This window comes from Buteo buteo, chromosome 7 (assembly GCF_964188355.1).
Source record: "Buteo buteo chromosome 7, bButBut1.hap1.1, whole genome shotgun sequence".
In the NCBI taxonomy this organism is placed as follows: Eukaryota; Metazoa; Chordata; class Aves; order Accipitriformes; family Accipitridae; genus Buteo; species Buteo buteo.
This window is the reverse complement of record NC_134177.1, coordinates 29,854,243-29,881,525: the sequence shown is the minus strand read 5'-3', so window position 1 is coordinate 29,881,525 and position 27,283 is coordinate 29,854,243. Positions and strand designations below refer to the sequence as shown.

General features: G+C 36.2%; 1 protein-coding gene across 1 annotated transcript in view; it reads right to left on the bottom strand.

Moving 5' to 3' along the window:
• Positions 1 to 27,283, bottom strand: part of WDR33 (WD repeat domain 33) — a 72,008-nt gene that overhangs the window by 17,103 nt on the left and 27,622 nt on the right. Inside the window, exons 8-14 of the mRNA XM_075032032.1 lie at positions 3,511 to 3,637; positions 2,778 to 2,932; positions 2,569 to 2,647; positions 1,944 to 2,054; positions 1,033 to 1,127; positions 797 to 805; positions 67 to 153 (exon numbers count right to left, since the gene is read on the bottom strand). Coding sequence (XP_074888133.1) covers positions 67 to 153; positions 797 to 805; positions 1,033 to 1,127; positions 1,944 to 2,054; positions 2,569 to 2,647; positions 2,778 to 2,932; positions 3,511 to 3,637 — 663 coding nt within the window. The remainder of the gene's footprint in view (positions 1 to 66; positions 154 to 796; positions 806 to 1,032; positions 1,128 to 1,943; positions 2,055 to 2,568; positions 2,648 to 2,777; positions 2,933 to 3,510; positions 3,638 to 27,283) is intronic.

The following is a 27,283-nucleotide window of genomic DNA, read 5'->3' as shown; positions in this document are numbered from 1 at the left end:
AATGAAAGAAAAGTCACACAGTATCTGGATGGCTCAGGAAAATGCTTCCCCATAGCTACTACTTACCCATCTGCTCTTGCTCCATGGCTATTTTCAATTGTTCAGGTATTCCCATCCCAGGAATAACTGCTAGGCTGTTGGGTTCCAGATCATCTAGAGAAAAACAATATTTATACTTGGAACATTTTTCTTTACATTATCATTTTATCCCTTTGGATTCTCACATGCTTTTACCATTGGTATCATTACATATTTCAAAACTAGTGGGTCACTTAATTCCATACATTAATGAAAGGATATTAGAAGAACTGCAAATTCAGATTTATAAATACACCCCAAAATGTCTGAAACTATGTCCATTCAGGAAAGTTACATTTATGGTAGAAACTCAGAAAAGGAAATAACCCATACTCATTTTTGTTATAACAAACCTATATATTTTAAAACTTAAATTGGATTAAAGTGCTGCATTTGAATTAACATTCTCAAACACAAAAGAGCAAATAATCAAAAATCTGAAGAAACAGATGAAACCCCAGAGATGAAAAGGTTGCTGAGGCATGCCATGTAGCTGGGCAACCCTGAGCAGCCTAAAATTACCAAGATAAATCCTTAAGAGGCAGGTAAAGTTTTAAGATTTTAGTCAAGTTCAATAATTTGAAAGATTTTCCTGCTGTAGTTCAGGACTGTGGGAAATCTTGAAGTTATGTGAGGTTTTCAGGAAGAAAAGTAAACTGGAGATATTGCCAGAGGGAGAGCCAAACCTCCTTCCTGTGATTGACAGAGCAGGTCTTACCTCCTGGAGCTGTGGAAACAAAAGAAAAGTTATTGTTGGAATGGTGATTGCTGATATAACATGGAGAGTAAAATCATCCTTGTAAAAAAAAAAAAAAATCTTTCTCTAGGTAGTCACCAATGCTATAATACTGTTTCACCATCTTACCCAGAAGCTGCACTCTAGCGTCAGCTAATAACTTAGGCTTGTTCCTGACCCCAACCCTCTTTCTTCCACATTGAGGGAAATTGCCTTACCATATTCCACACCATCCTCTGACATCCCAGGCAGCAGATTCAAGTTGTAACGATCTCGCATTTTATCTCCAGGACGATTTCTAGTCCAAAACTTGCTGTCAAAAGGAAGTTACATGATCTCAATAAAGGGTCAAGAGTATTAACTACTTTTAATCTAATTAGTTCTTTAATTTTTAGCATGCTATCTTGATTATATAAGGATTCAACACTTACTAAATCAAGTTCAGCGCTAGCTCTGAACATTAGGTGTGAGGTTCAAACAAAAAATAAGAAACCAACAATTACCATATTGAATAGTTACAACTCAGAAGATACTTCAAAGTGTAAGTGGTATAAGGCATCAACATCAGATCCTGAACAGATATCTTTCTAGTCCATTCCAAAAACTTTTCACTCAATTCAAATATGTTCTTCCTATACAACTAAACTTATCAACACATACATCCATGCACAAAAATTTACTCCATTTATAAAATGATCCATGTTTACAGAATGTTCAACCTAAAAGCACAAACTATATGCCTCCAAACATGTTTGCAATGTGAAAAGACAGACATGACCAGCAGATAATCTGCACGGAAAAAGTGCTGTGGAGATAAGAATATTTCTTCAGCAAGAAAATACAACAATTCTTTTTCAAAAATTTCTTCAGGAAATTTCAAAGCCAACACAAACCCAAAACCCAGTATCTTTTAAGGCTTCCTTAAATGAAGGACAAGAGATTAGACTCTACCTCTTAATGTAAAATGTCAGTGCCTTCCCACTTAGGTAAGTTTGTCTCCCTGCTTTGCCCATTGGTTGTGTATCAGAATCATCCCAATCTATTCTTTGTTCACTGGTGCCACGCACCTTTCTAGTTTCTAAATGTACATATGTTCCCTTAGATCTTTTCTTTAAATACTTGAAAATACCTGGTGTGATCATTTGAGCCCGAACAGAGAATGTGTCCAAGCGGATGCCACGCCAGACTCCAGATCATTCCCTCATGGGCCATTTCCATTCCACCAACCTCCTTCTCAACCCTGATGCATCAAAAAAAAAAATCAGTCATCACACAGGTGAATATCTGCTACAGATACAATACAAAACTTTTGCTATTCAGTTGTTCCTCTTCCTCTACCCCATATTTTGCTAAACTGAAGACTCTTATTTTTCTGTCGGGTGAATTGATTGTTCCCAGTTGCTCTTAATAAGGAATTCAGTAACATAGGGATTTTTAACTGTACATTTAGAAACAAAGTAACTACAACATCTCAGAACAAGCTTTAAGAAACTAGGAGTTTCAACCATTCGACACACTCTCAACAAAAGACTATTTTCTGTGCAAGCAGTTGTATCATTTAAAATACATCTGCACAGGAAAACTTCTTCATAAATGAAGCATATTCACAAACTTCCTCAGGTATAGAGAAAAACTGTACCATAAACATGCACATTAAATACAGATTCAAAGGTGAAAAGTAATTTTATGTTTAGTATAATAGCTTGCACATGTGACCAACACCTTTCCAATATGCTGATGAAAATGCCTCATACCCAACATGCCAGAACAACAAAGAACCATCAGATCCTCCACTGGCAAACAGCCCTTCATGAACAGGATGCCAGGCCACAGCTGAAATACAAAGTAAGCCACAATCAGAAAGTATTACGCCAGGATTTCTAACAAATGGAAATCAGGATCTCAAAAACTTTAATTTTTAATACAAACTTATTAATAAAATATCCACATAACAAATTCTGACCTGTGGCCTCCTTCTTATGACCCCTGAAGACCTGAAGCTCTTCTTTCAGATTACGAATGTCAAAGAGCTTACAGAGATGGTCACGAGAAGCTGTTAGCAGCCAGTTGCCATTCAGATTCAGTTTCACCTCCATCACTGTGTTTTTATGAGCATGCCTGCAAGCAGAGAAAGACAGGCAGTTTGTCCAGATACTGATTTCTCAGACAAATCAAAATGTGGTAATTTACCAGTCCCAAGTATTCAGGTCAATAACAAAGCAGTTCAGGCTACTAAACCAGAATACTGTAGCTTTCTGTGCAAAGGCCCTATGCCTTAATCCTGTTCTTTCATGCTTCAGAGCAAATGGTAGTGCTCATTGAGACAGTATTCAGTTACTGTGCACCTTTCTACTGCAGCATAAGGAATTTTTCATCAGCCAGATGAAACATGTAATTTGTGTTTCCACGTCTCATTTCTGTTTTCCAAATGAGAACTGTGTGACTAGGAGGTCTATGAAGAAGGACAAAGTAAATTTAAGTAAGGAGTATTAAAGTCACAATTTTCGAAGTGTAGACTTGACTTCATCTAACCCCTAGATTTTCTGGTGCAGCTAAAGCACTAGCTTCATATTTGAAGCAGCCATGTATGGCTGAAAAGATGTGAGGCAAAAAGCTAAGAAGGGAATTAAAAAAACCAAAATTTTATGAAGTTAGCTTATATTTGAGCAAATCAAAGTCTGTGGGCAAGAACTTACAGTGTGGCAAGGCTCTGGCCAGTCTTTGGATCCCAGAACTTGATGGGCTGCTGGCTATCTTTACTTCCTGATACAACTAATCCCTTTGTTGGATGCCAGTCAACACATTTCACATCTGCACCATGGCCTGTTGAGAAGATAAAAAATGTTCATTTTGAGATTTCACAGACACTGAAAAGACACTGAAAAATTGAAGGGTGCACACCTTATAACTGTAATGTAAAACTGAATGAAAAACATCACAGAGCACAAGTCACAAAACATAAAATCAAACTAAATAAAAATTCTTCTGAGTTATTTAGGTTGCACTCCTTCCCACTAATCACTGGGAGCATCTTCTTGGATAATGTCCTCAAAGCAAGCTCACTTCAACAAAAATTCTCTGAGAAGTTTCTGCTCAAACTGGTACTTTTCTTTAGGCTTTGGCCCTATACTATTACACAATACTTTAAACATAACACTGATGAAGTGTTTGTATGGAGGTGGTAAGGGAAAATAACACTCTGACACTTCACTTTCTGTGAAATATTGTAGAAATGAAAGCCAAATACATTTGTTCCTATCCTATCAGTACTATCCTTTTGCTGTCCTGTCAGAAAATAAGCAAAGAAATTAAATTATATATCTGAAAACTAAATTAGCATATGATGAAAAGAAATTTTATGAGATATTACCTCTTACCAGGTCAGAGGGATTCAGGTTTTTCTAACGCTCAAGAGTTAGGAGAGAAAAACCCCGTGGTATCATTTCATTTTAAGCAGGCTGACTGACCTTGACAGAGAATCAGTGCTGCTCAGATGATCTAAAACCTGTCAAGAAGAAATGCCTGCTCCTGCTACACAACAAAATGAGGTTTCTGAGCTGAACTATAGGGATTTAGAGAAAAAATAATTAACTATAATTTCTTTCTCCAATCTTTCTCCATGCCAGGTCACTTCAAGGGAAAGCTAACAGTAACAGTCAATGCCAGAATATGAGGCAACATGCAGTAACTAAGAAAAAAAAGCAAGATGAGAAAGGAAGGGCTATCTGCAACATAAAGGCACTGAAGTTGTAAAATGGTATGGAAGAATGGTAGCATGTTCCATGAAAGACAAAGGGTTCCCATTGAAGTCAGACAGCTCCCATGAGTACTGCCTTGCTACATGGTGAGACACCTAACTTCAAGCAGCAAAGCTGTCTTAATATAGGCTTCAGTTTGACAAGACATTAAAAATTAATATCAGTTGAAATTTTCCTGAGGCCGCAGAAAAATAAAATCAGAATAAGCAATATGCTTCTATCTTAAAATAAAAGCAGAATGTTAATACATAGAGCGCACTCTCCATCAAATAAGTGCAACATGCCTCCTCTCTGGAGAAAAGGACAGACAAAGAAGAGATTCCTCACCCAAGAAGAAATGAATACAGCTTTGGTAAGTATATGGGGAACAACTTTAAGGATTGACTGATGATACGGATGAAGGAACCCAACTCTCCTCTCCCAGCCATAGCAGGCAGAACTGCCTTTGGAATATGCGGGGTCTCAGGAAGAGCAGGATCCTCAAATTGCAAAGACTATAGATGTGCTCACAAGCAACCACTCTGGTGGTCTGTCCTCCCAACAGAGGGGCACTTTAAGATGTAGTGTTTCCCTTCTCTCTGGCTCTTCTGGTGCAGAAAGAAATGAAAGGCACTGTCTGTCTGGATGTGCTCTGACTAAATCTCTCTCTCTCAACTAAAACATGAAGCTGAATGCTGAGCAAACCTTGCTTCCGAGTGTTTACTTGGGAGGAACGATTCAGCCAGTAGTAAGAGAGAAAGCACTCTTCCTCCATAGTGGAAGGCAATTCATGCTTGCAGATTTTCTGCTGATGATATTCTGTAGTTACTTGCTATCCTGCAGCCCCCAGGGAAAGACAGAGGATTTTAATTCAAGGGCAACAATAGGCCCTTATTAAGAAATGTTCCATTACAGTTAATAACTCGTTGATCCGTATGAAAATGTGTTCAGACTAGGATACTTGAGTACTACCACAAATATGAAAAAAACAAAGCCCAGCAAACCCATCAAAAAACCTACTCACACTGACTGGAATTACATTGACCTTCCTGCTCCTGAAATAAAGACAATTAGTAACAGAAGAGCGCTGAGAGACAAAGGGCTACTCTGTTTGGTCGGTAAGACTGTATCCAGAAAACAAGTTATGCTGGTGAAAGGCTATGTCTGGATGACAGCTCATCCTGTGCAAGGCCTGATTTAGGCTTGGTTTTTTTTTTTCAGATGATCTTTAAGGTCCCTTCCAACCCAAGCCATTTCATGTTTCCACAATTTTCTCTCAAGACCTAACTTGAGTTAAACCAGCCCAAATATGTACCCTGAGGGGAAAAAAGGCACAGAGCGGACAATCCAGTTCCAAGTTCAGAGCCACACTCTTAAACAGAGCAACTGAAGGACCAATCCTCTAAAAGCCTTCAAAAGGGAGCGACAGTGACAGGACAGCACCAGACTGATGGGCTTCTCATAAGCCAGGTTTGATAGTCACTACCCACTAGCCCCAGACCACAAAGCTGAAAGGTAGTAAAAGATGCCAGGATGCTCAGAACTTGGAACGAGAGCAGATAAATCATTAGGTATTTATCAGCAGGCTTTTGACCATCATCAGCACATCAAAATTGACCATAGGGATCAGAAGAAACTTATCCTATTTAAAAACATAACCATTATAAAGATAGATAACTGGCATTTCCTGCAGAGAGCAATCTTTTAACCAGTGTGCTCTGGACTGCGGCAATAGTGGGGGAAAACTTGACCCTCCTTTGTACTCTAATCAAAAAGATCTATCCTGCCCTCAAGATAGGCATCTCTTGACAAAGTTCTGCACTAAATGGGATCATCATATATGCTTAGCTATAGGTTCCTAATGCAATAAAGCTTTCTTGACAGAAAATAAATTCTTTCTTACAACAAATATGCTTTAAATAAACTATTCCCAAGGGATGAACTCAGAAGAATTACATAAGATAACCAAGACAACTGAACAGCATAATCTAATCAAATCTTTATAAATTTATTCTCTTTTTTTTTTTAATTGGAGCAATTGACACCGTGTATTGCTTTTCCTTCTTTCTGCTGATAAATATACATACTACTATCTGTAATGAGACAGACAATGCAGAAAATACATTTTAAATAAAACTCCAGAGAAAAAGAAGCCTGGTAGATTTTACTTTGTAGCTGTTTTCTGGTTTTAGTTCTAGGCTAAGACCTGGGAACTGGACTCTCCTCTGGTACAGAACCCCTGCCACCAAGCACCCCACTGGGAAAACCTTAATTCATGCAAATCTCTGTAGTTTACATTCCTTATTTGCTGACTCTAAACAGCTTTTGCTTAGTAACTTCAACAGTCACACATATGTCTCTGTGACCTAGGACAGCCAGGATGGGAATTCCTCTCTGAACAACACTTGTACCCTTTCTGCCTCCTGAGCCCCTGTCTGTAGAAGGCATAGATGTTTATATCATTTCCCTATCTTGGGGGGGTGCTTTATGGATAAACAAACTGAAATGAAAGGCTGAAGGTAAAGATTTTTGATAAACTGAACTCATTTAAAATCATGAGTTAATCTCTGAGCATAAAACAATATACTAATGCTTGTCAGTTTTACTTACTACAACTTCCTCTAAACTTTTTAAAAAATCTGCAGAGAAAATAAGTTTAAAATTCTTTAAAAAGTTCAAATACAAAAGTATTTATCTAATAATACTTTTCATATGTGCAATAAATTTTTGAACTGACTGCAGTCACAACCCTGTTAATTAAAATACTGATTGTTAATACTTGAGCCCACTTATTTGAAGGGTTGTTCTTTAAAAAAACACTCAACAGAAACACTGGCTGGTGAAAGGCATAACAAGCTATAATAAGATTATGTGTAATAGTGTCTGATCAAATCCAGCATGTCTCAAGTCTGGAAAAGTACACATAAATTAAGGACTTCATTTTTTTCCGCTCTCACCCTAATTTATGCATATATGACTTAGTGAACGTAATATACGGTATAAAAAAGTTGTTTTGGATCATTGTCTTTTTATTACAGTCTATAACATATCTATATATTTTATAATGCAATTCTGTATAAACTATCAATTGTAGATGTATCAGGTCTACTGCTATAGCTAAATTTTTTTCTACTATATCCTTTCCCCTAGCAAACAGCCCCATTCTGAAGGTATATAAAATGGAAAGAGGATTTTATAGATGATATTGGAGGATTTCTAGATCCTTCTAAGCAATTATTTGGATGTATATATGCATACTGAGATGACACTCTTAAGGCATCTTCTTGTACTTTAACATCCACATTCCAAAGAAAAAGGATATTTTTAACTATATACATTTTAAAGAATGAACACAATCATTTAACTGCAGCAATACTGACTGTTTCTCATTTAGAGAGAATTCTATTTGCTTGGATTTTTTTTTTCTTTTAAAGACACATGGCTCTTATGCTCTTTTAAATAGTGAGTAAATAGAGCTGTGTATCCTCCACTTGAATTGGTCAGACTTGAAGCCTTTTCATCACCACACAGTAACGTTCACCTTCCTGTAATCTGTACCCCCAAAATAACAGAACACCTCTCAGAAGAGCAGGCCTTTTGTAGGGGACTGTTTCCAAGGGATCTGCAAAGAGACATCAGGTCTTACTACCGTTCAAGCTAAGGTTCTCCAACCACCCCCACCTACCCAAAAAAGGACCTGCACATCAAAGATAATGGAAAACAAACATGTTTGCAGAAAGATGTTTTAAGTTTTCTACATAATTCCCTTTGACTTTTGTTAGTTGCTTCCAGCCTACTAGGCAAATTGGATTATTCTGCCCATTCTATTTTTATGGAAGGCTTTTAAAATGTTATCTGACCCTTACCCATTCCCCTAGCAATTCCCTGCTTCTATGTAAAGCTCACTTAGGAACTGAATACCTCACATCTACAAGAACCTAGGTACTGTTTTGATAACACCGATCAGGTTAGAAATAAGGGTAAGAATATATTTTATTTCCAGTAATTTAGTGTTCTTTGCCCTATCACATTCTGTGAACTATACTCCTCTTGAAAGCTGTCCTATGAGCTCTTACACTTCCTATTCTCCACTTGAAGAATAAACACCACAGAAACCCTCTGTCTACAGATGCACAGTATGCTTTTTCTTTTTAGCATAATGTGGGAGGTTGGTGACTAAGAACTTAAGGGAAAAGCTCCTTTCAGTCTTCATCAAATTAAGAACAATGCCTCTCACCATACTTTCAGACCTCTGTCCCATAAACTTAAGTTTTATTTTCTTTTATTTGCTCACAGTCTTTCTCTAGCTCTCTGCTAGTTTATTAAACATGGTAACTAGAGAGACTGCTAGAGTTTTAATCTATCTACAGGGAATGTCTCCTAGATCATCAGTACTCTTCTAAACTAGCAGCAGAAGGGGACATAATTAAGCCTTGTTTACAAATTCCTCCCCACCCCCTCCCCTTTTTTTTTTACAGTTCTATAATCATACTAAGTTTTCTTCCCAGACAAAAGCTCTTATAATAGGACAGTATGTTTTTATCATCTGTGAAATCAAAAGGTTACAAAAAATAATCAGTAAAAATTAATGAAACAGGTGTGGGTAAACAAATGAGTTTTCCCAGGACTATGCAGAACAGGTAATCAGCCCCCAAAATGTGTTTCCATAAATGAGTTTAGAATTTGTATGTGCTAGTCCCAAATGAACTTATACCATTCAGTGAATAGTTTGAATTCTACAAAATCCTAAAACACGAGCAAAAAAAAAAGTTCAAACAATGCTAGATGTGTGCTTGCACAGCTTGCATAACAGCAAATGCACTGCAAAGAATCATGAAAAAATCTTATATGTAATTACCAGTAATGGCATGTAGTAATCTGAATTCTTTACATCTGTTGAAATTCAATCACAATGTCTTCTGTAAGGGTTTACAGTGACGGGAAGAAATCCAGCTGGGTCTCAGCGTATGTGGGAACTGAGTCATGCAGGGTTCAGTCTTTAACTAATGGGACTACTCACATGTTAAATTTAAAGTGAACGTTTAAATTCTTCAGTGAATTGAAAGTAGAATGATGAGCAACTTCCAAAGCTGAAATGCATTGCTTTGAACAGAAACAAAAATTACAAAACTGAATGTCTACTGTTTTAGATTTGTGGTGTCAGGTCTGTCTTTTTTTTTTTTAATCATTGAGTATATTCATGCTAGAGTCTACAAACACTATAGACATACCTTTCCTTTTGGACATATTTGCTTTTTCCTAACTCCTGAATTTATTTTTGAACATTATCACTACCTACACCCATCAGGTTATTTCCTGTAAATGTAAAAAATACAGAGACAAACCAAGTTTGACAGCAGGTTGTGCAACAGCACATTAATGGGACCAACATCTGTTACATGCAGAGCTGTTTAACATTCTCTTGAAAGTGAGAACCACATCAATTAAGGATGCATGTTTCACAATTTCTAATCATAAGACATAGTTAAGTCATATCTAGACTGATCAGATAACTATCAACAGAAAGTTATTTTAGTATGTAAGAATATTACAAAATTTTCACTAATTTTGCTTAATCAGTGTCCAGATTTTCTAACTTACCCCCACTTTTATGCACTTAAAATCTACATATAACATTAAGTGCGTCTCTGTCACGGAGAGCTTACCCACGTGATGATGCTTTAAAATGCAGCATAATGCTTAGTGCAATACAGTAGTCATTATTTCTAATTAAGAAGTCATTAATCTTAAACAGAAAGCCATCAGGAAGCTCAGAGCTAGCTCAAGAGAAATGACAGGAAAAACAGGGCAGAAAGTGTAAAAGGGAAAGATACACCACATTAAAACTGTCCAACACCTTCTTATTCAATATATATATGCTAGTGCTCAGCAGTAATGGCAGCTGAATTCAAGGACAAAGACAGGTTTTCGTCACAGTTAGAGTTAAATTATTTATGAAAAGCAGACTGGATTCTATTTGCACTTAGCCAAAGTTATCTATTAAAACTCTCATGGCAGATTACTTATAATTCCTTTGCAGGTATTCATCAGAGAATTAAGAGGGCACTTTTAAATTGCAAAAGGTAGAACATACTTTTTTTTTTTTTTGCTTGTTACATTATCTGTAAATTAGCTGGGACTTAGATGTTCTTTTCTGTTCAAAAATTAGCCAGCCTACTTTGAAAGCAGCAACACACTTGCTTTTCATTGACAGAAAATATTTATTTACAATGGTATTTACATTTAATGATATTAAAAATAAATGTTGTACAAGAAACATTAAAAATTAACAACAATTTAAGAAAAATTCTCATGCTTCATAACATAAACAGCTGACAGGAGCCAAAAAACCACTCCCTCAGAGAGAAACTGTCCCACAATTTTCTATTGCTTGTTTTCTGGCACCTTCCTTTCAAGTATCTGGTATTAGTCACTGGATCTGAAAGAACTTGCACTGCCTCTAATGAGTGTTTACTATCTTAAGCCATCAGACAAGACTGATCTCTAGCCTAATATGGCACGGCAATTACAACATAATGCCGTATAGAAAAGGGGAGAGTATAGCTGTGTCCATAAATAGAACAACTGGCAGTCCTTCAAGGGAAGAAAAAGTGTGAACTTTAAAGATGAGAAATTCAATGATTTTGTCAATCATTAGTCTGCAGGTGCCATAGATTTGTGGCTTTATATCTGGGTACAGAATCAGTTTGCTGAGCAGCATGGTTTTTTGTAAAAACAAAACAAAAAACATCCCCTAAAAGCATGAGCTTTCATGTTAAAATGTTCCCAGTCAAGTCCTCCAAACATGAACTAAAAAACAAGTGTTTTGGAGTCTGCTCATAGCCTGTACCATTAACTTAAAAAAAAAAAGGTTAATCTGATTAGAATGTAAAATAATTTGAATCCTCACAATGACAGTTTATCTCAAAAGTAACTACTGCTCAGTCAGAACATACACTTACATTTTATGAATAGAGAACAAAGTGGGGCAGTGTTAAAAACTGGTGCCTGAAGCCAAGTACCTAGCAAGCAATGTAATTTTAAGATGTACTGATCCTAGAGTAGCTTCAGTGAGTATTTTTAAACACATACTTAAGAAACTAGTTTTATTCACTAATTATTGAAAATGTTGACTGGTGTGTTCACTTGCTGCCACCAAGGTGTCAAAATCTCCAGCATTTCCACCTGAAGACTTTTGTCAAGCCTTTGCCTGTTACACCTGTGTGAAACACCACTAAGGAAAGCCAAAGTTTGATATTTTTACTGAATACTACAATAAGTAATGGAAAGAAGGAATTTCAAAAAACACAGTATTGATTTAGACATATTTTTAAATTAACTTGAAGCTAATAAAGAAACTTGGGTGCATCCTAAAATTCAGCATGGCAATTTAGTGAAAGGAGGGAAAAGGAAGAATATCAGGGGACACACTGCGGAACTTAGTACTAGCTTGCCTCAAGCTCTGTGCTCTGATCATAATTTCAGTAAAGGTTGTAAGCAGTTGAGTTGGAATACTTAGTACCCAATTCAGGGAAGAGAACAAATACTTCCAGAAAATCTAAAAGTAACCATCAGTAATAATTTTCAGTACTCATTTCCTTTAACAACCTGCTGGATGTTCACTAAAGTTCTGCTGGTGATTATGGCTGTTGCAAGAGAAAAGCATAGCCCAAATATCTAGCTTAGAGGTCAATCCCAAGTTTGAAACCACTGTCTGGCCACATGAGCAGACATCACTCTCAGCAAGCCGCTAAAACCTAAGAAAAAAATTTTGTGGATCCCAGCAAAAGAAGTTACAAGAAGTCTTTTATTTTTATATAACTTGATATGCTCCTACTCCCAAGTGAATCCAGAATCTTTTAATAAAAATACCCAATGCAGAAGGACTACCAAGATCTTTCAGTCAACTTGATCTTCCTTCATTGGAAAATATATTTCAGTGTGTTTTTATGGTTAAGACTACAGGGCAGGACCCTACTTTTTTCATGCCATTGAGAGGAGAGGTACTATCAACTCCCTTCTCTACCATACAAGTAAATTACTTTTAATGGCAGGCATGTTTATCTGGCCAGTCACAGAAGAACACTTGTCCAGCCAGCTTCTCACTTTAAGGGAGAGCAAGTTTGCAGGAAAACTGTTTTCCTTCTTGCCAACCAAAAAAGCCATGTAAGCTACTTTTGATAGCCAGTTTACCAATACAGAACATCCTGTAAGCATGAGCCCATTATCATTTTAAGCAAAGAAATAGTGAGTTTAGGTACGCAGAAGTTAGGAAAACTATTTTCTTTGGTTCTAGGGCAAATCCTGCACAAGCACCTGCTCTCAGTAATAAATGAACAGCAGCTGGCCCAGGGGTGGGGCAGGAGGACAACAGAGAGATTATCAAACTTTGCATAGACTCTAGGAAAAGATTTGTGGCAGTCAGTAATCCAGGCAATTAGCAAGTATAAGAGATCCAAGAAGGCATATGCAGATAGAGGCCATTTCATTTGCTCTTTTCATTTTACAGTACCACCAAGATTGCGCAAACTAGGAAGCAGCAGGTCTACTGCAGTAAACTGCTGGCAGAAAGCAGAGCACATACTATTGGCCTAAAGCTACAAAGCACTACTCTTTCTATACAGAGGTGAAGCTGAACAGACAGGAGCATTTTCATCTCAACCACAAAGGACCAATTTTCAAGCAACTGAAATATGAAAGGGCTGTAAATTATGAGGACAGAAAGACAGACAATGAGCAGAGTATCATGACCTAAAACAGAAAAAACCTCAGCATGTAATATCATATGCTGACTGACGAACATGTCTAACCTAGTGGTGATTTCAGGGCTAATGAGAAGAAACACAGCAAAATTTAAAAAAATCAGTGCAAAAATATAATTAAACGCAGAGGCAAAACAAGGATTTGAATAGTGTTACAGAAACATAATAGAGATAATACCTTCCACTGAAATTTCAATCAAGCAGCAAAGAACAGATGAGCTCAGGTGAGAGACAGAAACAAGGAATGTTTTATCACAGTCTTACTTCAAATTTCTGCACCATCAGTGCTCTTATTTCCTCTTATTTTCTTGTGCTTTTCTATATCACCACCACCACATCTGTGGACCTAGTCCTCCTTCCTGCCACCTATTAATTTTGAAATTTAAGAAAATCTTTTCCTCTTTCAGATTTAGAGATAATACAGAAGTCCCTGTTTAAGTGGAGGAACCCAAGTACTTTTTATTTTTGTTTCAATTCTAAAAATAGGACCCCTATTAAGCAACTGTTTTGTGGAGTGTAGCTGTATAAATATTTATGAAGCTCTTTAAATATACCATGCATCCCCATGTATCATTTTAAATTCCACAAGCACATGAATGGATCAAATAGTAAAGCTCTTCACATGTGATCGAACAGAGAGACAGGAAAAAAGATGGTGTTGAGAACTTACCAGGGATTTTGTGCAATAAAACCTAACAAAGAAAGGGAGAGATGTCAACAGGAAGAAATGGGATAAAACAATCCAAAGAGTACTTAAATAACTCAGATATATCAAAACCAGGGGAAAAAAAATATGTAGAACATGTAGAAGATGACATACATGGTTATGAGAAGAAGAAAGGCAAAGGGGCCCATCACCAGTTTAAGTGGGGTTCCAAACAAAAAGTACTGGTAAGAATTCATGGAAAATGCTGGTCTTAGATTCAATTACTAATGTCACAAGTAGACGTGAACAAAACAAATGGTATTTGATGTAAAGTGTAGGAAAAAATACTATTTCTTCTTCATGTAAAAAAAAGTAGGTGTGAAACAGGTTTCATATGACAACATATTAACAGACTGTTCTTTGAAAATCAGAATAGAGGATACAAGAAGTAAACAGATCCCACCACACCATGTTATGGATAGACTGAATAATTCTTTGAACCCTGTGCTTCTTGAAATGACTACCAGTTAGATATCTTTCACTGCTGACTTCAAAGGAATAAAAAAAAAAAAAAAAAAAATCAGACAAGATACTAATATTACACTGGCATTTAAGTGTGGTGTTTCCCTCTGTGAAGTAGTCTATGACTGAATTTGTATTTGAATCTACAGGTACATGCACTCAGTAGCATGTTACAAATTTCCAAAATAAGCATAAAGGAATGATGCAGAGGTTTGCAGGAAAGTATCGTAAGAGCATAATGTAATTATAACTGCAGTGTACGTTCTCATGAATTAAGTGGAACTTTCACGGAAAAAAAAATGTTGGTTAGAACTGGAAAATTTTCTCCCTAGAAACAGAAAAATATTCAATTCAAATGCCACGTCTACACCTGGAGCAAATAACTCCTGGATGTTATTACATACCTCTCCATGTTGGTACCAGAGACATTGTCTAACATTTCAAACTGAAAATTTTCTAATTAAAGGATATACAGAAACTTTGTTAGTCAAAAACTTACACCTCCAGGGAAAAAAAGTTAGTCTGAAATACTTTTTGAACTCTACAAGAAAGTTTTTTAAAAGTTTATACAGAATTCCAGAAAATTCATAAAGCCAAAATTCTAGAAAATACATAAAAAGCCAAATGACATGGACAAAAGAATCCAAGTCAGAGAACATCCATCTATGCATAAGTGCATGCATAGCAGAGAAAGACAATTCAGACCATCTCCTCAGCAATGAGAAGAAAATGAGAAAAAAGAAACTTAATTTTTTCTGAAACGATCTTGCCTGCAGTATTTTAACTCAGTCTTCTTTGTTACAAGACTAGCACAAAAGCGGTAATATTAATACTCGAGATTTTAGTTATTACTGTTGTGGAAATAGAAGTTGAAAATATAAACAAGTTATCTATGGTTGGGGTTTTTTCCTGGGTTTTTCTGGAGCATTTGTTATATGAAAACACCAAAAAAAGATACCTGCTAAACTTCAATCACGCAAATAACCTGCAGCTGTGTAAAAAATGTGGGCTCAAACCACCAAAAGAAAATGCCAACTAGATCATCAATTTAAAATAGAAGTCAAAAGAGAACAAGTGTTTACTGGGCAGCTATGATTCAGAAAGCTCTTTCCTAAGGAATCTTTACATTTCTCTCAGTGCTTTCTGTAGCAGCTTTTAAAGTTTTTAGTCTTACACACACCAAAAGAAAGGAAATACAAAATATCTTTCCAGTCTCAGAAATGTACAAACCAGTCCACATAATAACAATAAACTCGGTCCATATATGAAACTACAGAGATAGGAGACAGAAGCTAAAAGTAGTGCTCTTGGGAAAATGGCATACTTTCACAAAATAACAGGAAGAACAAAGTAGGTTAGGCACATAAATAGTGAGGGAAAAGTCATCACCAGTAAAAGGTTGCTATCTTGACCCTTGAGTGGAACTAATCTGTGCTCTTCAAATAAAACACCTTTTACAGTGCTGTCTGTGCTGTGTAGAAATAGCTAAGCTGAGAAATGGAAAACTGCAGTATTTCTCTTCTAGGAAGTTGGACTTTAGAAGTCTTCTGTAAAATAACATTACTGGTAAATTGAGCCAGCAACTGTGGGGGAGGTAGTAAAGTCTCCTCTTCACTTGCACAGATAAATCTCCATATATAAGGCTCATTCAAATACTAACAGAAGCAGAGACCAAAAAAAGATGACTTTCATGAAAGAAGATGGCATAATTTCTGTTTCAGAAAAGGCTATGTAAGAGCATGCCATTGCTACTGAAGTAACCTACTAAGGAAACTGAAAAAAACAAAAATATATTTGTTGGCAAAATGATGCAAGATAACAGTTCTGCCAAATTTACATTTTGGGTTTTAATATTTCTGTTAATACAGCAACCCTGTATTGGGGAGCAAAGTGCATTTTTAACCTTAAAAAGTTAACAACAAAAAAGGAAGCTTTTACAGGTATAATCCCATGTCAACAGTTTATTTTCAGTGCAAGTTAAAATACAGTTATTGCTTTAGTACACAAAATACACCTTCATTAGACTAGTCTCTATTTTTGGAATACATATTCCCTTGTGAATTATCTGCTGCTACAAGATGCAGTTTTACAAGCGTCAATGTGTCATGAACGTGATCAACTGCGACCCAAGCACTACATTGGAGAAAAAGGTACAGCAGACTGAGAAACACCTGGCTTTTCTTCATCTATTGGAGACTGGGCATTAATCATTTGCACTCCATCAGCAGTGTCCTAATCTCCTCAAGACCGCACATCAATGAGGCTGGTTGTGCCTTTGTATCAATGCACTTTTCACAGAAAAGAAAAACACTAGGAATTTTAAGTTCTTTCACATGATGTCTACAGTGAGATGCAGTATGCATATCAGATACATTCTATGGCAAAATAAGCAGTAAAACCCTTTATTCCTACTATCATGTACAAACAAGTAAACTTTTACAAAAGTTATAGTAGTTTTTAAAGAAAACCCTGATTTATCTATCATATAGTTTTACGAAGTCTTTTCTGCTACCACATTAATGAAGAGAAACTTTTTTTTGTGAGGGACTGATTTTCTAGACGATTAGTGCAATTTACCACCTTTCACTACCAGGTAGTTTATTCAGACTGATTGGAACTAGAATTATCACACAACATCTGGTCAGTAGAATGTTACCTAAATCAGCAGGGTTACCGGCTGCTACCATGCCGATGTCCAATTCACAGTAACGGGTACCAAAAAGCCATGGACTGTAATAAACTGAAAAATTAATTCGCTTTTCACTCCTGAGCTTGAGTCCTCCTTTCTGTGCAAGGATGCCAAAGAGTAGACACATAAGGAAAGATACTCTGATACTCTTAATGTCTAGTAAATGCAACATTAATTTCTAAGATTTTTAATATGGCACTCCAAATTAAAATTAACTTCTAATTAAAAATCCCCCAATTGTTCCATTTTCAAATACCACTACTATGTTTGTTAGTTACTTGTGGTAATTGCTGCTTCTAAGTATTTTTCAGGAAAACTTGTCTCATGCCTACTCCTTACTTGCATTTTGACATCTTGCAAAAAAGTTTAAAAACTTATTAAAATACCAACATTCTGTTGGAACAAAAGTTATTAATTTGGTCAATAAAATATTGTGTAATGGGTTAAAAATAACTCCTGGTATTTCTGGTAAATAATTTCTGTGGACTAAAACACCATTATATAGAACCTTCTTTGAATTTCAGTAAAGTGCGATGGCTTGCTGCATATGTTGCAGTAATGATACCTGATAGGACAGAGTTCTGCAGAAACTAATGGAACTTCAACCATTGTGCAAAACACAGACAGACTTAACTGCCAGTATTCCCATCCAGACTTACGGTCAAATTGTAGACTGAAGCATACACAGTAAGTGCTCTTAGGGAGAAAGACTGTATATCCCTTGAAGAATTCCGTGATGCAGGGAAAAGAAAATGGCAAAGTGGGAGAGAAGCACGCAGCATGTGAAGGAGCCTTTGAGCAAGCAGGATTTTTTTTTCTCCCCAGACAGGAAGCAGTAGTTATCACTCCACAAAAATGGCCGGCAGGATTGCACCTGCTATTTAAAGCCTCCACCATTCCAGTTTCACAATGTGAACGCAGAAATTCTAAAGTTTAATACTAGCATTAAAATGTCTGGTTGCATTTTTTTAAAAGCCCTGTTTGAAACTGTCAGCAAATGCAATACATACTACAGAAATGACAAATCTAGCATGCTTTTGTAGGTGATTAGAATGATCATTTTTTTTCTCCACTCCTTTGGAAACAAAGGATATTCCTGATAAGCTGGGAATAGTGTGAAAGAGAGAACCTACCTTTGCCCAAAGATCTCCAGAGTACAACTGCAGCATATAAATCAATTTAATGTAATAAAAGAATTGTCTGAGTGAAGTTAGTTTTTTACATTCCTAGTCTTAATACCATATGCTTACTTGTAAGTCTCTGGAGAACACGGACTTCCAACAGGAGAGCAGTGATCCACAGAAACCCATATTCATCAACATTATTGATATTCCTAACCACTAGATTTAGCAAACTAGCCAAGAGAATAATGATTTTGAGAATATATGTATTGACAAAGAGAAAACACCTTATACATTCACTTTAAGTAGGTGGAGCTCCTGCTAGGGAAGCAACAAAGAGTCATTGCTGTTTGAGGATTTAAGAGCTAAAGCAAGATCTGTAGGGAAAAGACATCTTATTATCCAACTATATCAGCTGACCTAAAATAAGCAAGTTTGCATCCTTACAACAGGTTGGTGTGGCTTTAAAAACAAACAAACAAAAAACCCGAACAACACTGGTCTATTTAAAAACATTATTTCTGCCTACAAATTATGCATGGATAAGAAAGCACAGAAGGCGGATGTAAAGAAAAGGCAGGATTCTTCTTGACCAGGCACAAACAGCAAGCAGTAACCCACTGCACCATATCAAGCTGCAGACCTAGTCAACCTTTAGAAAACAGAGAGATCTTGCTAACAATTTTTAGATCTTGTAACTATGCTATATACAAGTATGCTTGATAGCTGTCCGGGTAGTATGTTCCATGTGCAACTGTTCCTTGCTGCTGATTTAATTACACTTCAGAAGGGGGAATTTTGTCTACAGTTTTTAAAATGTGCTGGTGTTCCTTTCAGAACTCAGCTGTAGTAGAAACACCAGAATAAACCTGGTTTGGACTTTTCAAGTGCTTGAAAAGTAGCATGTTTCAAGATACAGCAACCTCTATTTTGATTTTAATTTTTTTAAGATAATCACAGTCTCAAAATTATATTTAATATTGTGCAGTCTTCTGTTAATATGCTTAAACTTGAAAGTTAATTACATAATTTGGGTTTAGACATAAAGGTCAGGCAAGACCTGGGATTGGTGTGGGCATGAACAATGAAATACATTATGTAGACCAGCTTCTGCTTGAAAGAAAGAAAAAAATCTCTAACACCCATTCCAACTAGACATAAGGGCTGATGTTTGCAAACACAACAGGTCTACTTACAGCTTCTTTGGATAACTTGGAAACATGCTCTAGAGAAATGCACCTTCAAGAACAGTAATAACAAAGCACATGGACAAACCTAGGCTGTTTCAGTTTAAGGAAGTAAAGCATTTACCTATATTACTTTTTTCTTTTAAAGCTAACACTTTCAATCTATTTTAATTGTGCATGTGCTTTAGAGCTTTACAACGCTACCTGCACAATCTATTTCAGGACTGCACAATTTTGAAACAAACAAGAAAGTAGCAAACTAATATTAAGTCTATAAAATGTGCCACTGGGTACCATTATAAAAGCCATATACTTATAGAGACTGAAGTTATATATGCATATATAACAATTGCATTATATATGTATATCTATATATAGAGAGGTATTTTTTTACCTCACTGTTACTACATAATCAGAAGGAGCTTCAAAGACACTGACAGCATGCTATCACATCTTATTTACAAGAAATTTTCATTGCTTGTAGGAGGACTCTAAGCAACTACTTAAACTTCAATAATGACTAAGTTGAACAAACTATTAGTCACTGGTATGGAACAACCAAGCATTTACCATCTCTGGAAAAAGTTCCACTAAACATTAAGAAATCCTTCCAATCCAAATAGATAACATGCACTTCCTCAAGCATGTTAAAAGCTTGAAGAAAAACAAGTTAAAAAAAAGAAAGAATTTTTGATACAGTCTTTGGAAGGTTGGTTCCTTAAATCATACATGCTGGTATACAGCTGAAGGTAACTAAAAATTAAATCACTAGGTTTTTTGTTCCTTTGTTTACCCTTTGGCAAAACAGGGGAATTCAGTATCATAAGATCACAGGGTAAGTCAGGTTGGAAGGAACCTCAGAAGACTCTTGTTCAACCTCCTGCTCAAAGCTATTGGGTCAGACAGACCAGGTTGCTCATGGGTTTATCCAGTTTTATGTTGAAAACCTCCAAGGACAGAGACTGCACAATATCTAAAATTAAGCAAAACTCTCATACTCTTCTACCACACTAGTAAGAGAACAGCTAAATAAAACAAAACCAAGAAAACCCACCACCCCAACTGAAAATTTTACCCTCCATCTCCCCAGTAAAAAAGATATTTTAAATGTGTTTTCCACTGGACTACAGAAAGATATAGACTAAAATATTTTCTTTTTTAGAACTTTTAACTTTACCTTAATATTTATTTTTCTAATGCCAACATACCTGGAACATCAAATGAGTTTGAACTCAAACTTCTGGGGATTTCCATTAGACTTGCACTTAAGTGGGAAATTACTTACCTGTGAATACCATTTATTCATCAATTTGTGCTATGTATCTCCAAATATGAAAGAATCATGAAAATTCTCTTTTCAAAGGAAAATGTCTTAGTTTCATCTGAAACTCTATGCCGCATCTCAGGACAAGTTTCTCCCATGGAAAGCTGGGGGTGGGGGACTCAGCTCTTCATTGAATTGAAACAAGATACTCAGATTTTTTTAATCCTTAAGTGTACTGATTACAAAGCCAGGAGGAACCTCAACCTTCGATAAAAAAATAGTTCTTAATGACCATTAGGCCTTGTGTTAAGCAAGGAAGAACGTTAAAGTCTTGATATGCAAATTCTCAATCTGAGGACGGTAAATACTTACCAGATCTACTCCTTCCCTAAATCTTAACACACACAGAAAAATAAAGCAGAATAGGATCAGCTTGGAGAAGAGAGAAAAAAGTCAGCTATAAATATAAGTTCAAATGTAAAAGTATTGTATAAATATTTGGACTTGATTTTCCCTAACATATAATAATAGTAATAATAGACTGGATCCTGAGCTACATTTTTTCATCAATTCATCCTACTCTTTCTTTGAGGGCTAGAATAGCTACATAGTTAAGCTACTAATTTATCAGGTGTTATGACTCTTTTTAGAGGAAGGTTTTTTTAATGTGATGGAAGTTGAAAAAGTAAGATTTTAATATAACGTTTAAAATATTTTCATGCTCCATCATTCTAAATAAAAAGGCAAAGAAAAAAAGCTATTGCACATAGAGTAGAAAATATGCATCTGCCAGCACATACCAGAAAGCTGGGTGCGCTTTTTACTAAAAGATATTGTTTTTGCCAGTTTTTAGCAGCCAAGGAAACATTCCTCAACTTTTCTGAATGGAAATTTTAAGTTTATCTCTGAGATCTTGGGGACTTGGTAGAAGCACCTATTCCAGTCATGTTCTAGGTAACTTTCAGTTTCTCAGGTCAGAGAAACTATTTAAATAGTTTCTAATTAAAAGAAACTATATAAACTAAACTATTTTATATTTAAATGGCTATGATAAGTTCCCTTTAAAAGCTTATTTTGGTGAGCAAAAAGGTCCACACGCAATTTCTATGAATAGTCAAAACCCGTTAAAGATAACTTTCTGTCTTCAAAAACAATATATGTAAGATACTTGCAGTCCTTGCCGTGTCTACACCAGAAAATTATACTGAAGTGATACGACCACTTCTTTATGTGACTGTAGGTATATCTGGAATAGCTCTACCTACCTACATATCTTTATTGGAGCAAAATCAATTTATATACAATATGACAAATATTAAGAAAATACTGCATTTAAAAAAAAAAACAAACGTAACTAAGCCATGCTTTAAATTGTTCAACATAAGCCAGAACTTGACGGATTGTGTAATGTATCAAAATAATGTCTTGCAGAACTAGAAAGATCAGATGCTTCCACTGAGATAATAATTACAAACAGTAATCCAAGCTGTCTGGGATGGGAGAAATGTTAAACTTAGTCTGTGAAACTTTTTAGAAGATAAAAATATTTAGAAAAGTTGTAGTTTTCTCCTATATAGCTGCACTTCTGATGCTTACAGCTGTGCTTCCTTGAAGCCAAGACATTTAACAGCCCATTTTTCAATTTCCAAAAAAAAAAAACCTGTGAGAATTCTTTCCTCTATAAAATAGGAATTTATAAAACTACCAGGAATAGCCAGATGTTTGCCTTTTCGGAAACAGGCTCTGCCGGGAACGAGCACCATGAGACAGCTACTTCACCTGCAATACACACATACACTTCCAACAGTAAAAATCAAAATGTCTTCCCTTGAAAAGTGTTTTGTTTTCAACAAAAAGCCTTTATCTGTAAGTAGCAAAATTAAATGACAGTTTGTATTTTCACTGTGAAATGAGTATCAGTCACTTGGAAAGTTCTGGAACCGTGCTTTGAAAATAAATGTTGATTACATATTTGCATGCTTAATCTAATCAACCACTTTTTGCAGAAGCATGCAGCACACATGTGCCTTTATTATATTCTCAACTGAAGCAATCCAGAGCTAGCCTTAGGTCTGAAGAGCAACTATTAGGTATTTCCGTTTTAGAGCTACTAAATCAACAAAACTTGGAAGAAGAAAAAAAAGAAAAAAAATCCACATTACTTCTTAGGGACTATTAAAAAGCATAAGGATTTTTAATCAGCTGGTAGAGACAGCTTTCTCCTAGCTACAGTAGGATTGATGGCATCATTCACTCACTAAAATAGCACTCCATACTCATCTTCTGAATGAACAGAGAATGTGTCCCTAACTCTACTCAAACTCATCAACTTGAGTCTGTAAGAGTCATGACATAGAACATAAAATCTGAGAGATTGGGGGTGGGGGGGAATCTGTGTATGCATATGGGTACTATTATTACACATTTCCACACACACATTATAGTATATATACAGACACTCTTGGTACATTATATACTGTCCACTTGTGTCTAAGTGTGTCATGCAGCCATGAAAACCCAGCCTCTTCTCTGGCTGCTCCAGCAACTGAGTTTACCCTGATTTATCCCCACAGTTCCAGGAGCATAACTTCTGTTAGTTTCCACCACCTCATTCTCATCTCCTTGCTCACACTGCCATTATCTTTCTCAATCCTTACACCAGCTGTTGTTTTATTAAGTTTTTTATACTGACACAGCCTCCAAACTTTCCTCCCATTTGCCATCCTTCTCATTTCCAGCCACCTTTCACCAAATTTTTTTCAGGATTCTTATTTATCCCTTTCTCCTGATCTGCTATACAATCCCATTCAGCACATTCCCCAGTTTCTCTTTTGACTCTGTGTCTTCCTACAAATGCAACGTATGATGAGCAGGACCAGCTTTCTCATGAGAATGTAAGGCCAGGCGGGTATGGAAGAGAAAAAAAAACATACTGCCACATTTTAGGGAAAACATTTGCAAGATATCTCCTCAGCTCCCAGTGCCTGGCTGTCTATGTGAATGTGTAATCTTAAGTATGAGAACTACAATGTTATTCATATGATAAAACTTTATGCAGAGTGTCTCACTACTAAAGCCAGAATATCGCTCAGAGCTAAACGTACTATAATAGGAAATAATTTGAGTACGTAGAGTTGAAAAGATGCAAAAGAAAATATCAAATGCTTTGCAAAGTCTGTGCTTACCTACATGCACAACAGCTTTTAGTACAGAGGGTAAGGGAAAAGGGAAAGGGCAAAGGAGATTTGTTTAATCCACACACAAAAGGAAAGTGGAGTCAAGAAGCCTGCAAGGCAAGTTTCTAAGGACTGACATGGATTATTTTCACCAGGGAATTGTGGTTTTTACTTTTTTGAAGACTTATACCATTTATTCTGAAATAGCATATTTCTGTAGTTACACTCTAGTAGGAAATGGCATGTCAGATGAGAGATTCCATAAAAAAAAAGGTCAAACTCTGAGTATTTATCCGTGTAAGATTTTATCAGAGAAGACGAATTACTAACCTAACTTGCATAAGACTAACTCCAGATGGTTTTGTTTCAGTTGAGAACCTTTGATATGACAAATACTGGTGAGCAGATACCAGGAAGTCACCACCCTTAATGCACACAACCTGCATCCTTTTCAACAATTACACTTGTGCCAAGAAAGGAAGACTGGTATTATCTTAGCATCAGTATTTGAATGCCTCTGTAGTTCAGGATTTTTTTCATTAGTATCAATAATCTGTTTAAAGTAATGTTTTAATTTCTCAACAACTATGAGCAGGGCTCGAGGACAAAGCTCACTGCTGCATCAATAGTTCTCACTGTAGGTGAATCCTGACCACTATGCAGAGTATTGTGCCATATTATGTTAACTTCTATATGTAGTCACAACAAATGGAAGTAAAGTTCTCACCACTGAAGTATGTATACTAACAAACCATAAAAAAGGTTTCACCTAGTTCAGTATTTACCTACTCCTTCCAATTAACAAACACACAAAAGGAGGCAGAAGCAAGAAATCCTAATGATGCAATCATAAAACACCTTAAGGAAGTATCATGTATTTCAGCATCACTAAGAGCTGGCTGTCCTGTGAAACACAAGGGTTTCTCAATATTCCTCCAAGCTTAACAAAATAGATTTTTTACAAATACTAGCCTTTTTAGTGTAAAATTTGCCCTCGGACTCAACATAAGAGATTATATAGCTTTCAGCTTCAGGACAATTTTCAGAGAAGAAAAGAGATTTCAAAATTGAATCTGAAATAATCTCATTCTTGCACAGTGCCTCTTCATTCTTGTCTCATGAAAAGCGTTGACAGAAGTGTCCGGTATAACTTTTTTCATAGCATGGTGTTGTGGCTCATCTCTCATGATCTCTTTTACTCATTCTTTGACAATTCTATATATTCTTAGTTATTAGCTTCTCAGAATTTTTAAAACACTAGATTCTAGATGAGAATCAGAACTCTAAGACTTAGTATGTCGTACTTTGACATTACTCAGAACTGAACTGCAATATAAACCAAATGCTTTTAAGGCATATCAGACGCAACCAGCTCCAAGAGCAGTCTTCAATACCATCTAATTCTCCTGGCATTGTTTTAGGGAGCAAAGGCATCATGAAGCTACCTCCTAATCGCCACCTTTCAATCACATAAACCAAGGACCTCAAGTATAGTTGATCAAAATAAAATTTTTGTCCAATAGAGAACACTTCACAAATAGGAACTTGATATAAGTCAAAATAGTAGGAAGTTTCTCAATTCTCATATGGATTTTTACATTTAACACAAATAGAATTAGCTATATTAACAAACTCTACCTCTAATAAAGTTTCCTATACAGAGAAAACCAAGTTGCTGTAGCCTTGAAAGTCATATTCAGGAATAAAATGGACTTGCTAGATGACACCTGAATATTTTTTAGTAGCCTCAAGCAAGGAGAGATTGGATTCTTCCCATCTAACATAGGTTATACCCACTACCCTAACAAGCAGTAATCACTGACATCATCTATGAGCTCAGGAAGGTGTATATGTATTCACACTCCAAATCCTTGGCATTACTTTGGAAAAAGTGCAGTGAAGTACACTAGGAAAATATATTTTGCATGATAACTTCCATTTATGAAGCTGGAAATTGTATACAATATTTATAACTCAATCTCAAGAATAGGTTTCCTAATGAGATGAAAAAGTGAATGAGACTGTAAAAAGGGGCCTCGGTGCATACAACCCCAAAGCAGCAGCATTAGGGCTGGCACAACACATACAGCAAAACAAAAGGGCTCCTGCATCACTGACTGTGCAAGCGATCTGAACTCCTTGTGAAGGAAAAAAAAAAAACCGCAACCCTCACAGATTCACTATTAACATCACAGTGAGCGAGTTTCCTAACATTTCTTATGTCTAAAATGCATGAAAATTTTGACGCACAGCCATTTAGAGCACAACCGTACCTCAGAAGACTTAGCTGCAACTTATCCCTCTTCCCCCACCCCAAACTTTGCTTTGGCAATGAAGATTCAAAAAGATCAGAGACCCGCAACCTAAGCTGGCATACTAAAACCCTCCAATAAAGAGGAGATTTAACTGATGTGATACTAGCATTTCAAAACAACTGATCTTTAAGTTAAAAAATTCAAGGACTTTCCTTCACTAGATTGATATGGTTGGTGCCAATATCAGCCATGTCTTATCTCGTCTTGGGCTTTTGTTCCGAGGAAAAATCCTTCTAATATTCATTCATGTAAGGATGCATCAGTAGACTAAGAGACTTTATCAGATATACCTGAAACCCTAACAGTACAAAGAAGGAAGCCCCCACAAAAAAAAAAGAAGATTTAAACACTACATCTCCTTACAAGAAACACAGTATCAACATAGGTGCATTTCTTGAATTTGCTGGGGTTTGCCTCCCTACTAAGACAAGGAGGACAAAAGAAAAACCTCACTTAAAGGGAAGAAAGATGGAAACAGAAACATCAAGTTTTTTATTTTTTTTTAAATTATCCAAGGTAGAGTTCAATTACATTCCAGAAAAAGGTAACAGGTTTAGAAGCTACCTGCTTCAAAGCCTAAGAGCTAGCTACTAAGTATGTTTAAAAGCAAAGGACAAATGGAAGATGTAGTTCTGGTTCTCAGGTTCCTTTTAACTACTGAACACATCTTCTCTAAATTTAAGTACAGGATTTGATTTGCTTTTTGACTGAGGAATCGGATGTCAAAAACTTTAAAGAGATCCTTCACTTTCAGGCAGAAAGTGCAGAGTATACAAACCATGCAATAGATTTAAACAACTAAAGACACTTCATGGTATTTTATTTGATAATGAAGATCCAGAAACAGGGAGGGAGGGAGGGAGGAATAAAAAAATTGTCCAGTTATTTCTATATGACTAGCTACGGAGACACTTTTTCAGAACTTGTGTGCAGATGAAAAATAAGTTTACCATGACTGCTGTGACTTCTGCATTCATGTACAGGCATACATGTTATTTTATAGGTGAAGATTTTTTGCACCAGTATTATGCCTGAACAGGAAATTCCAGG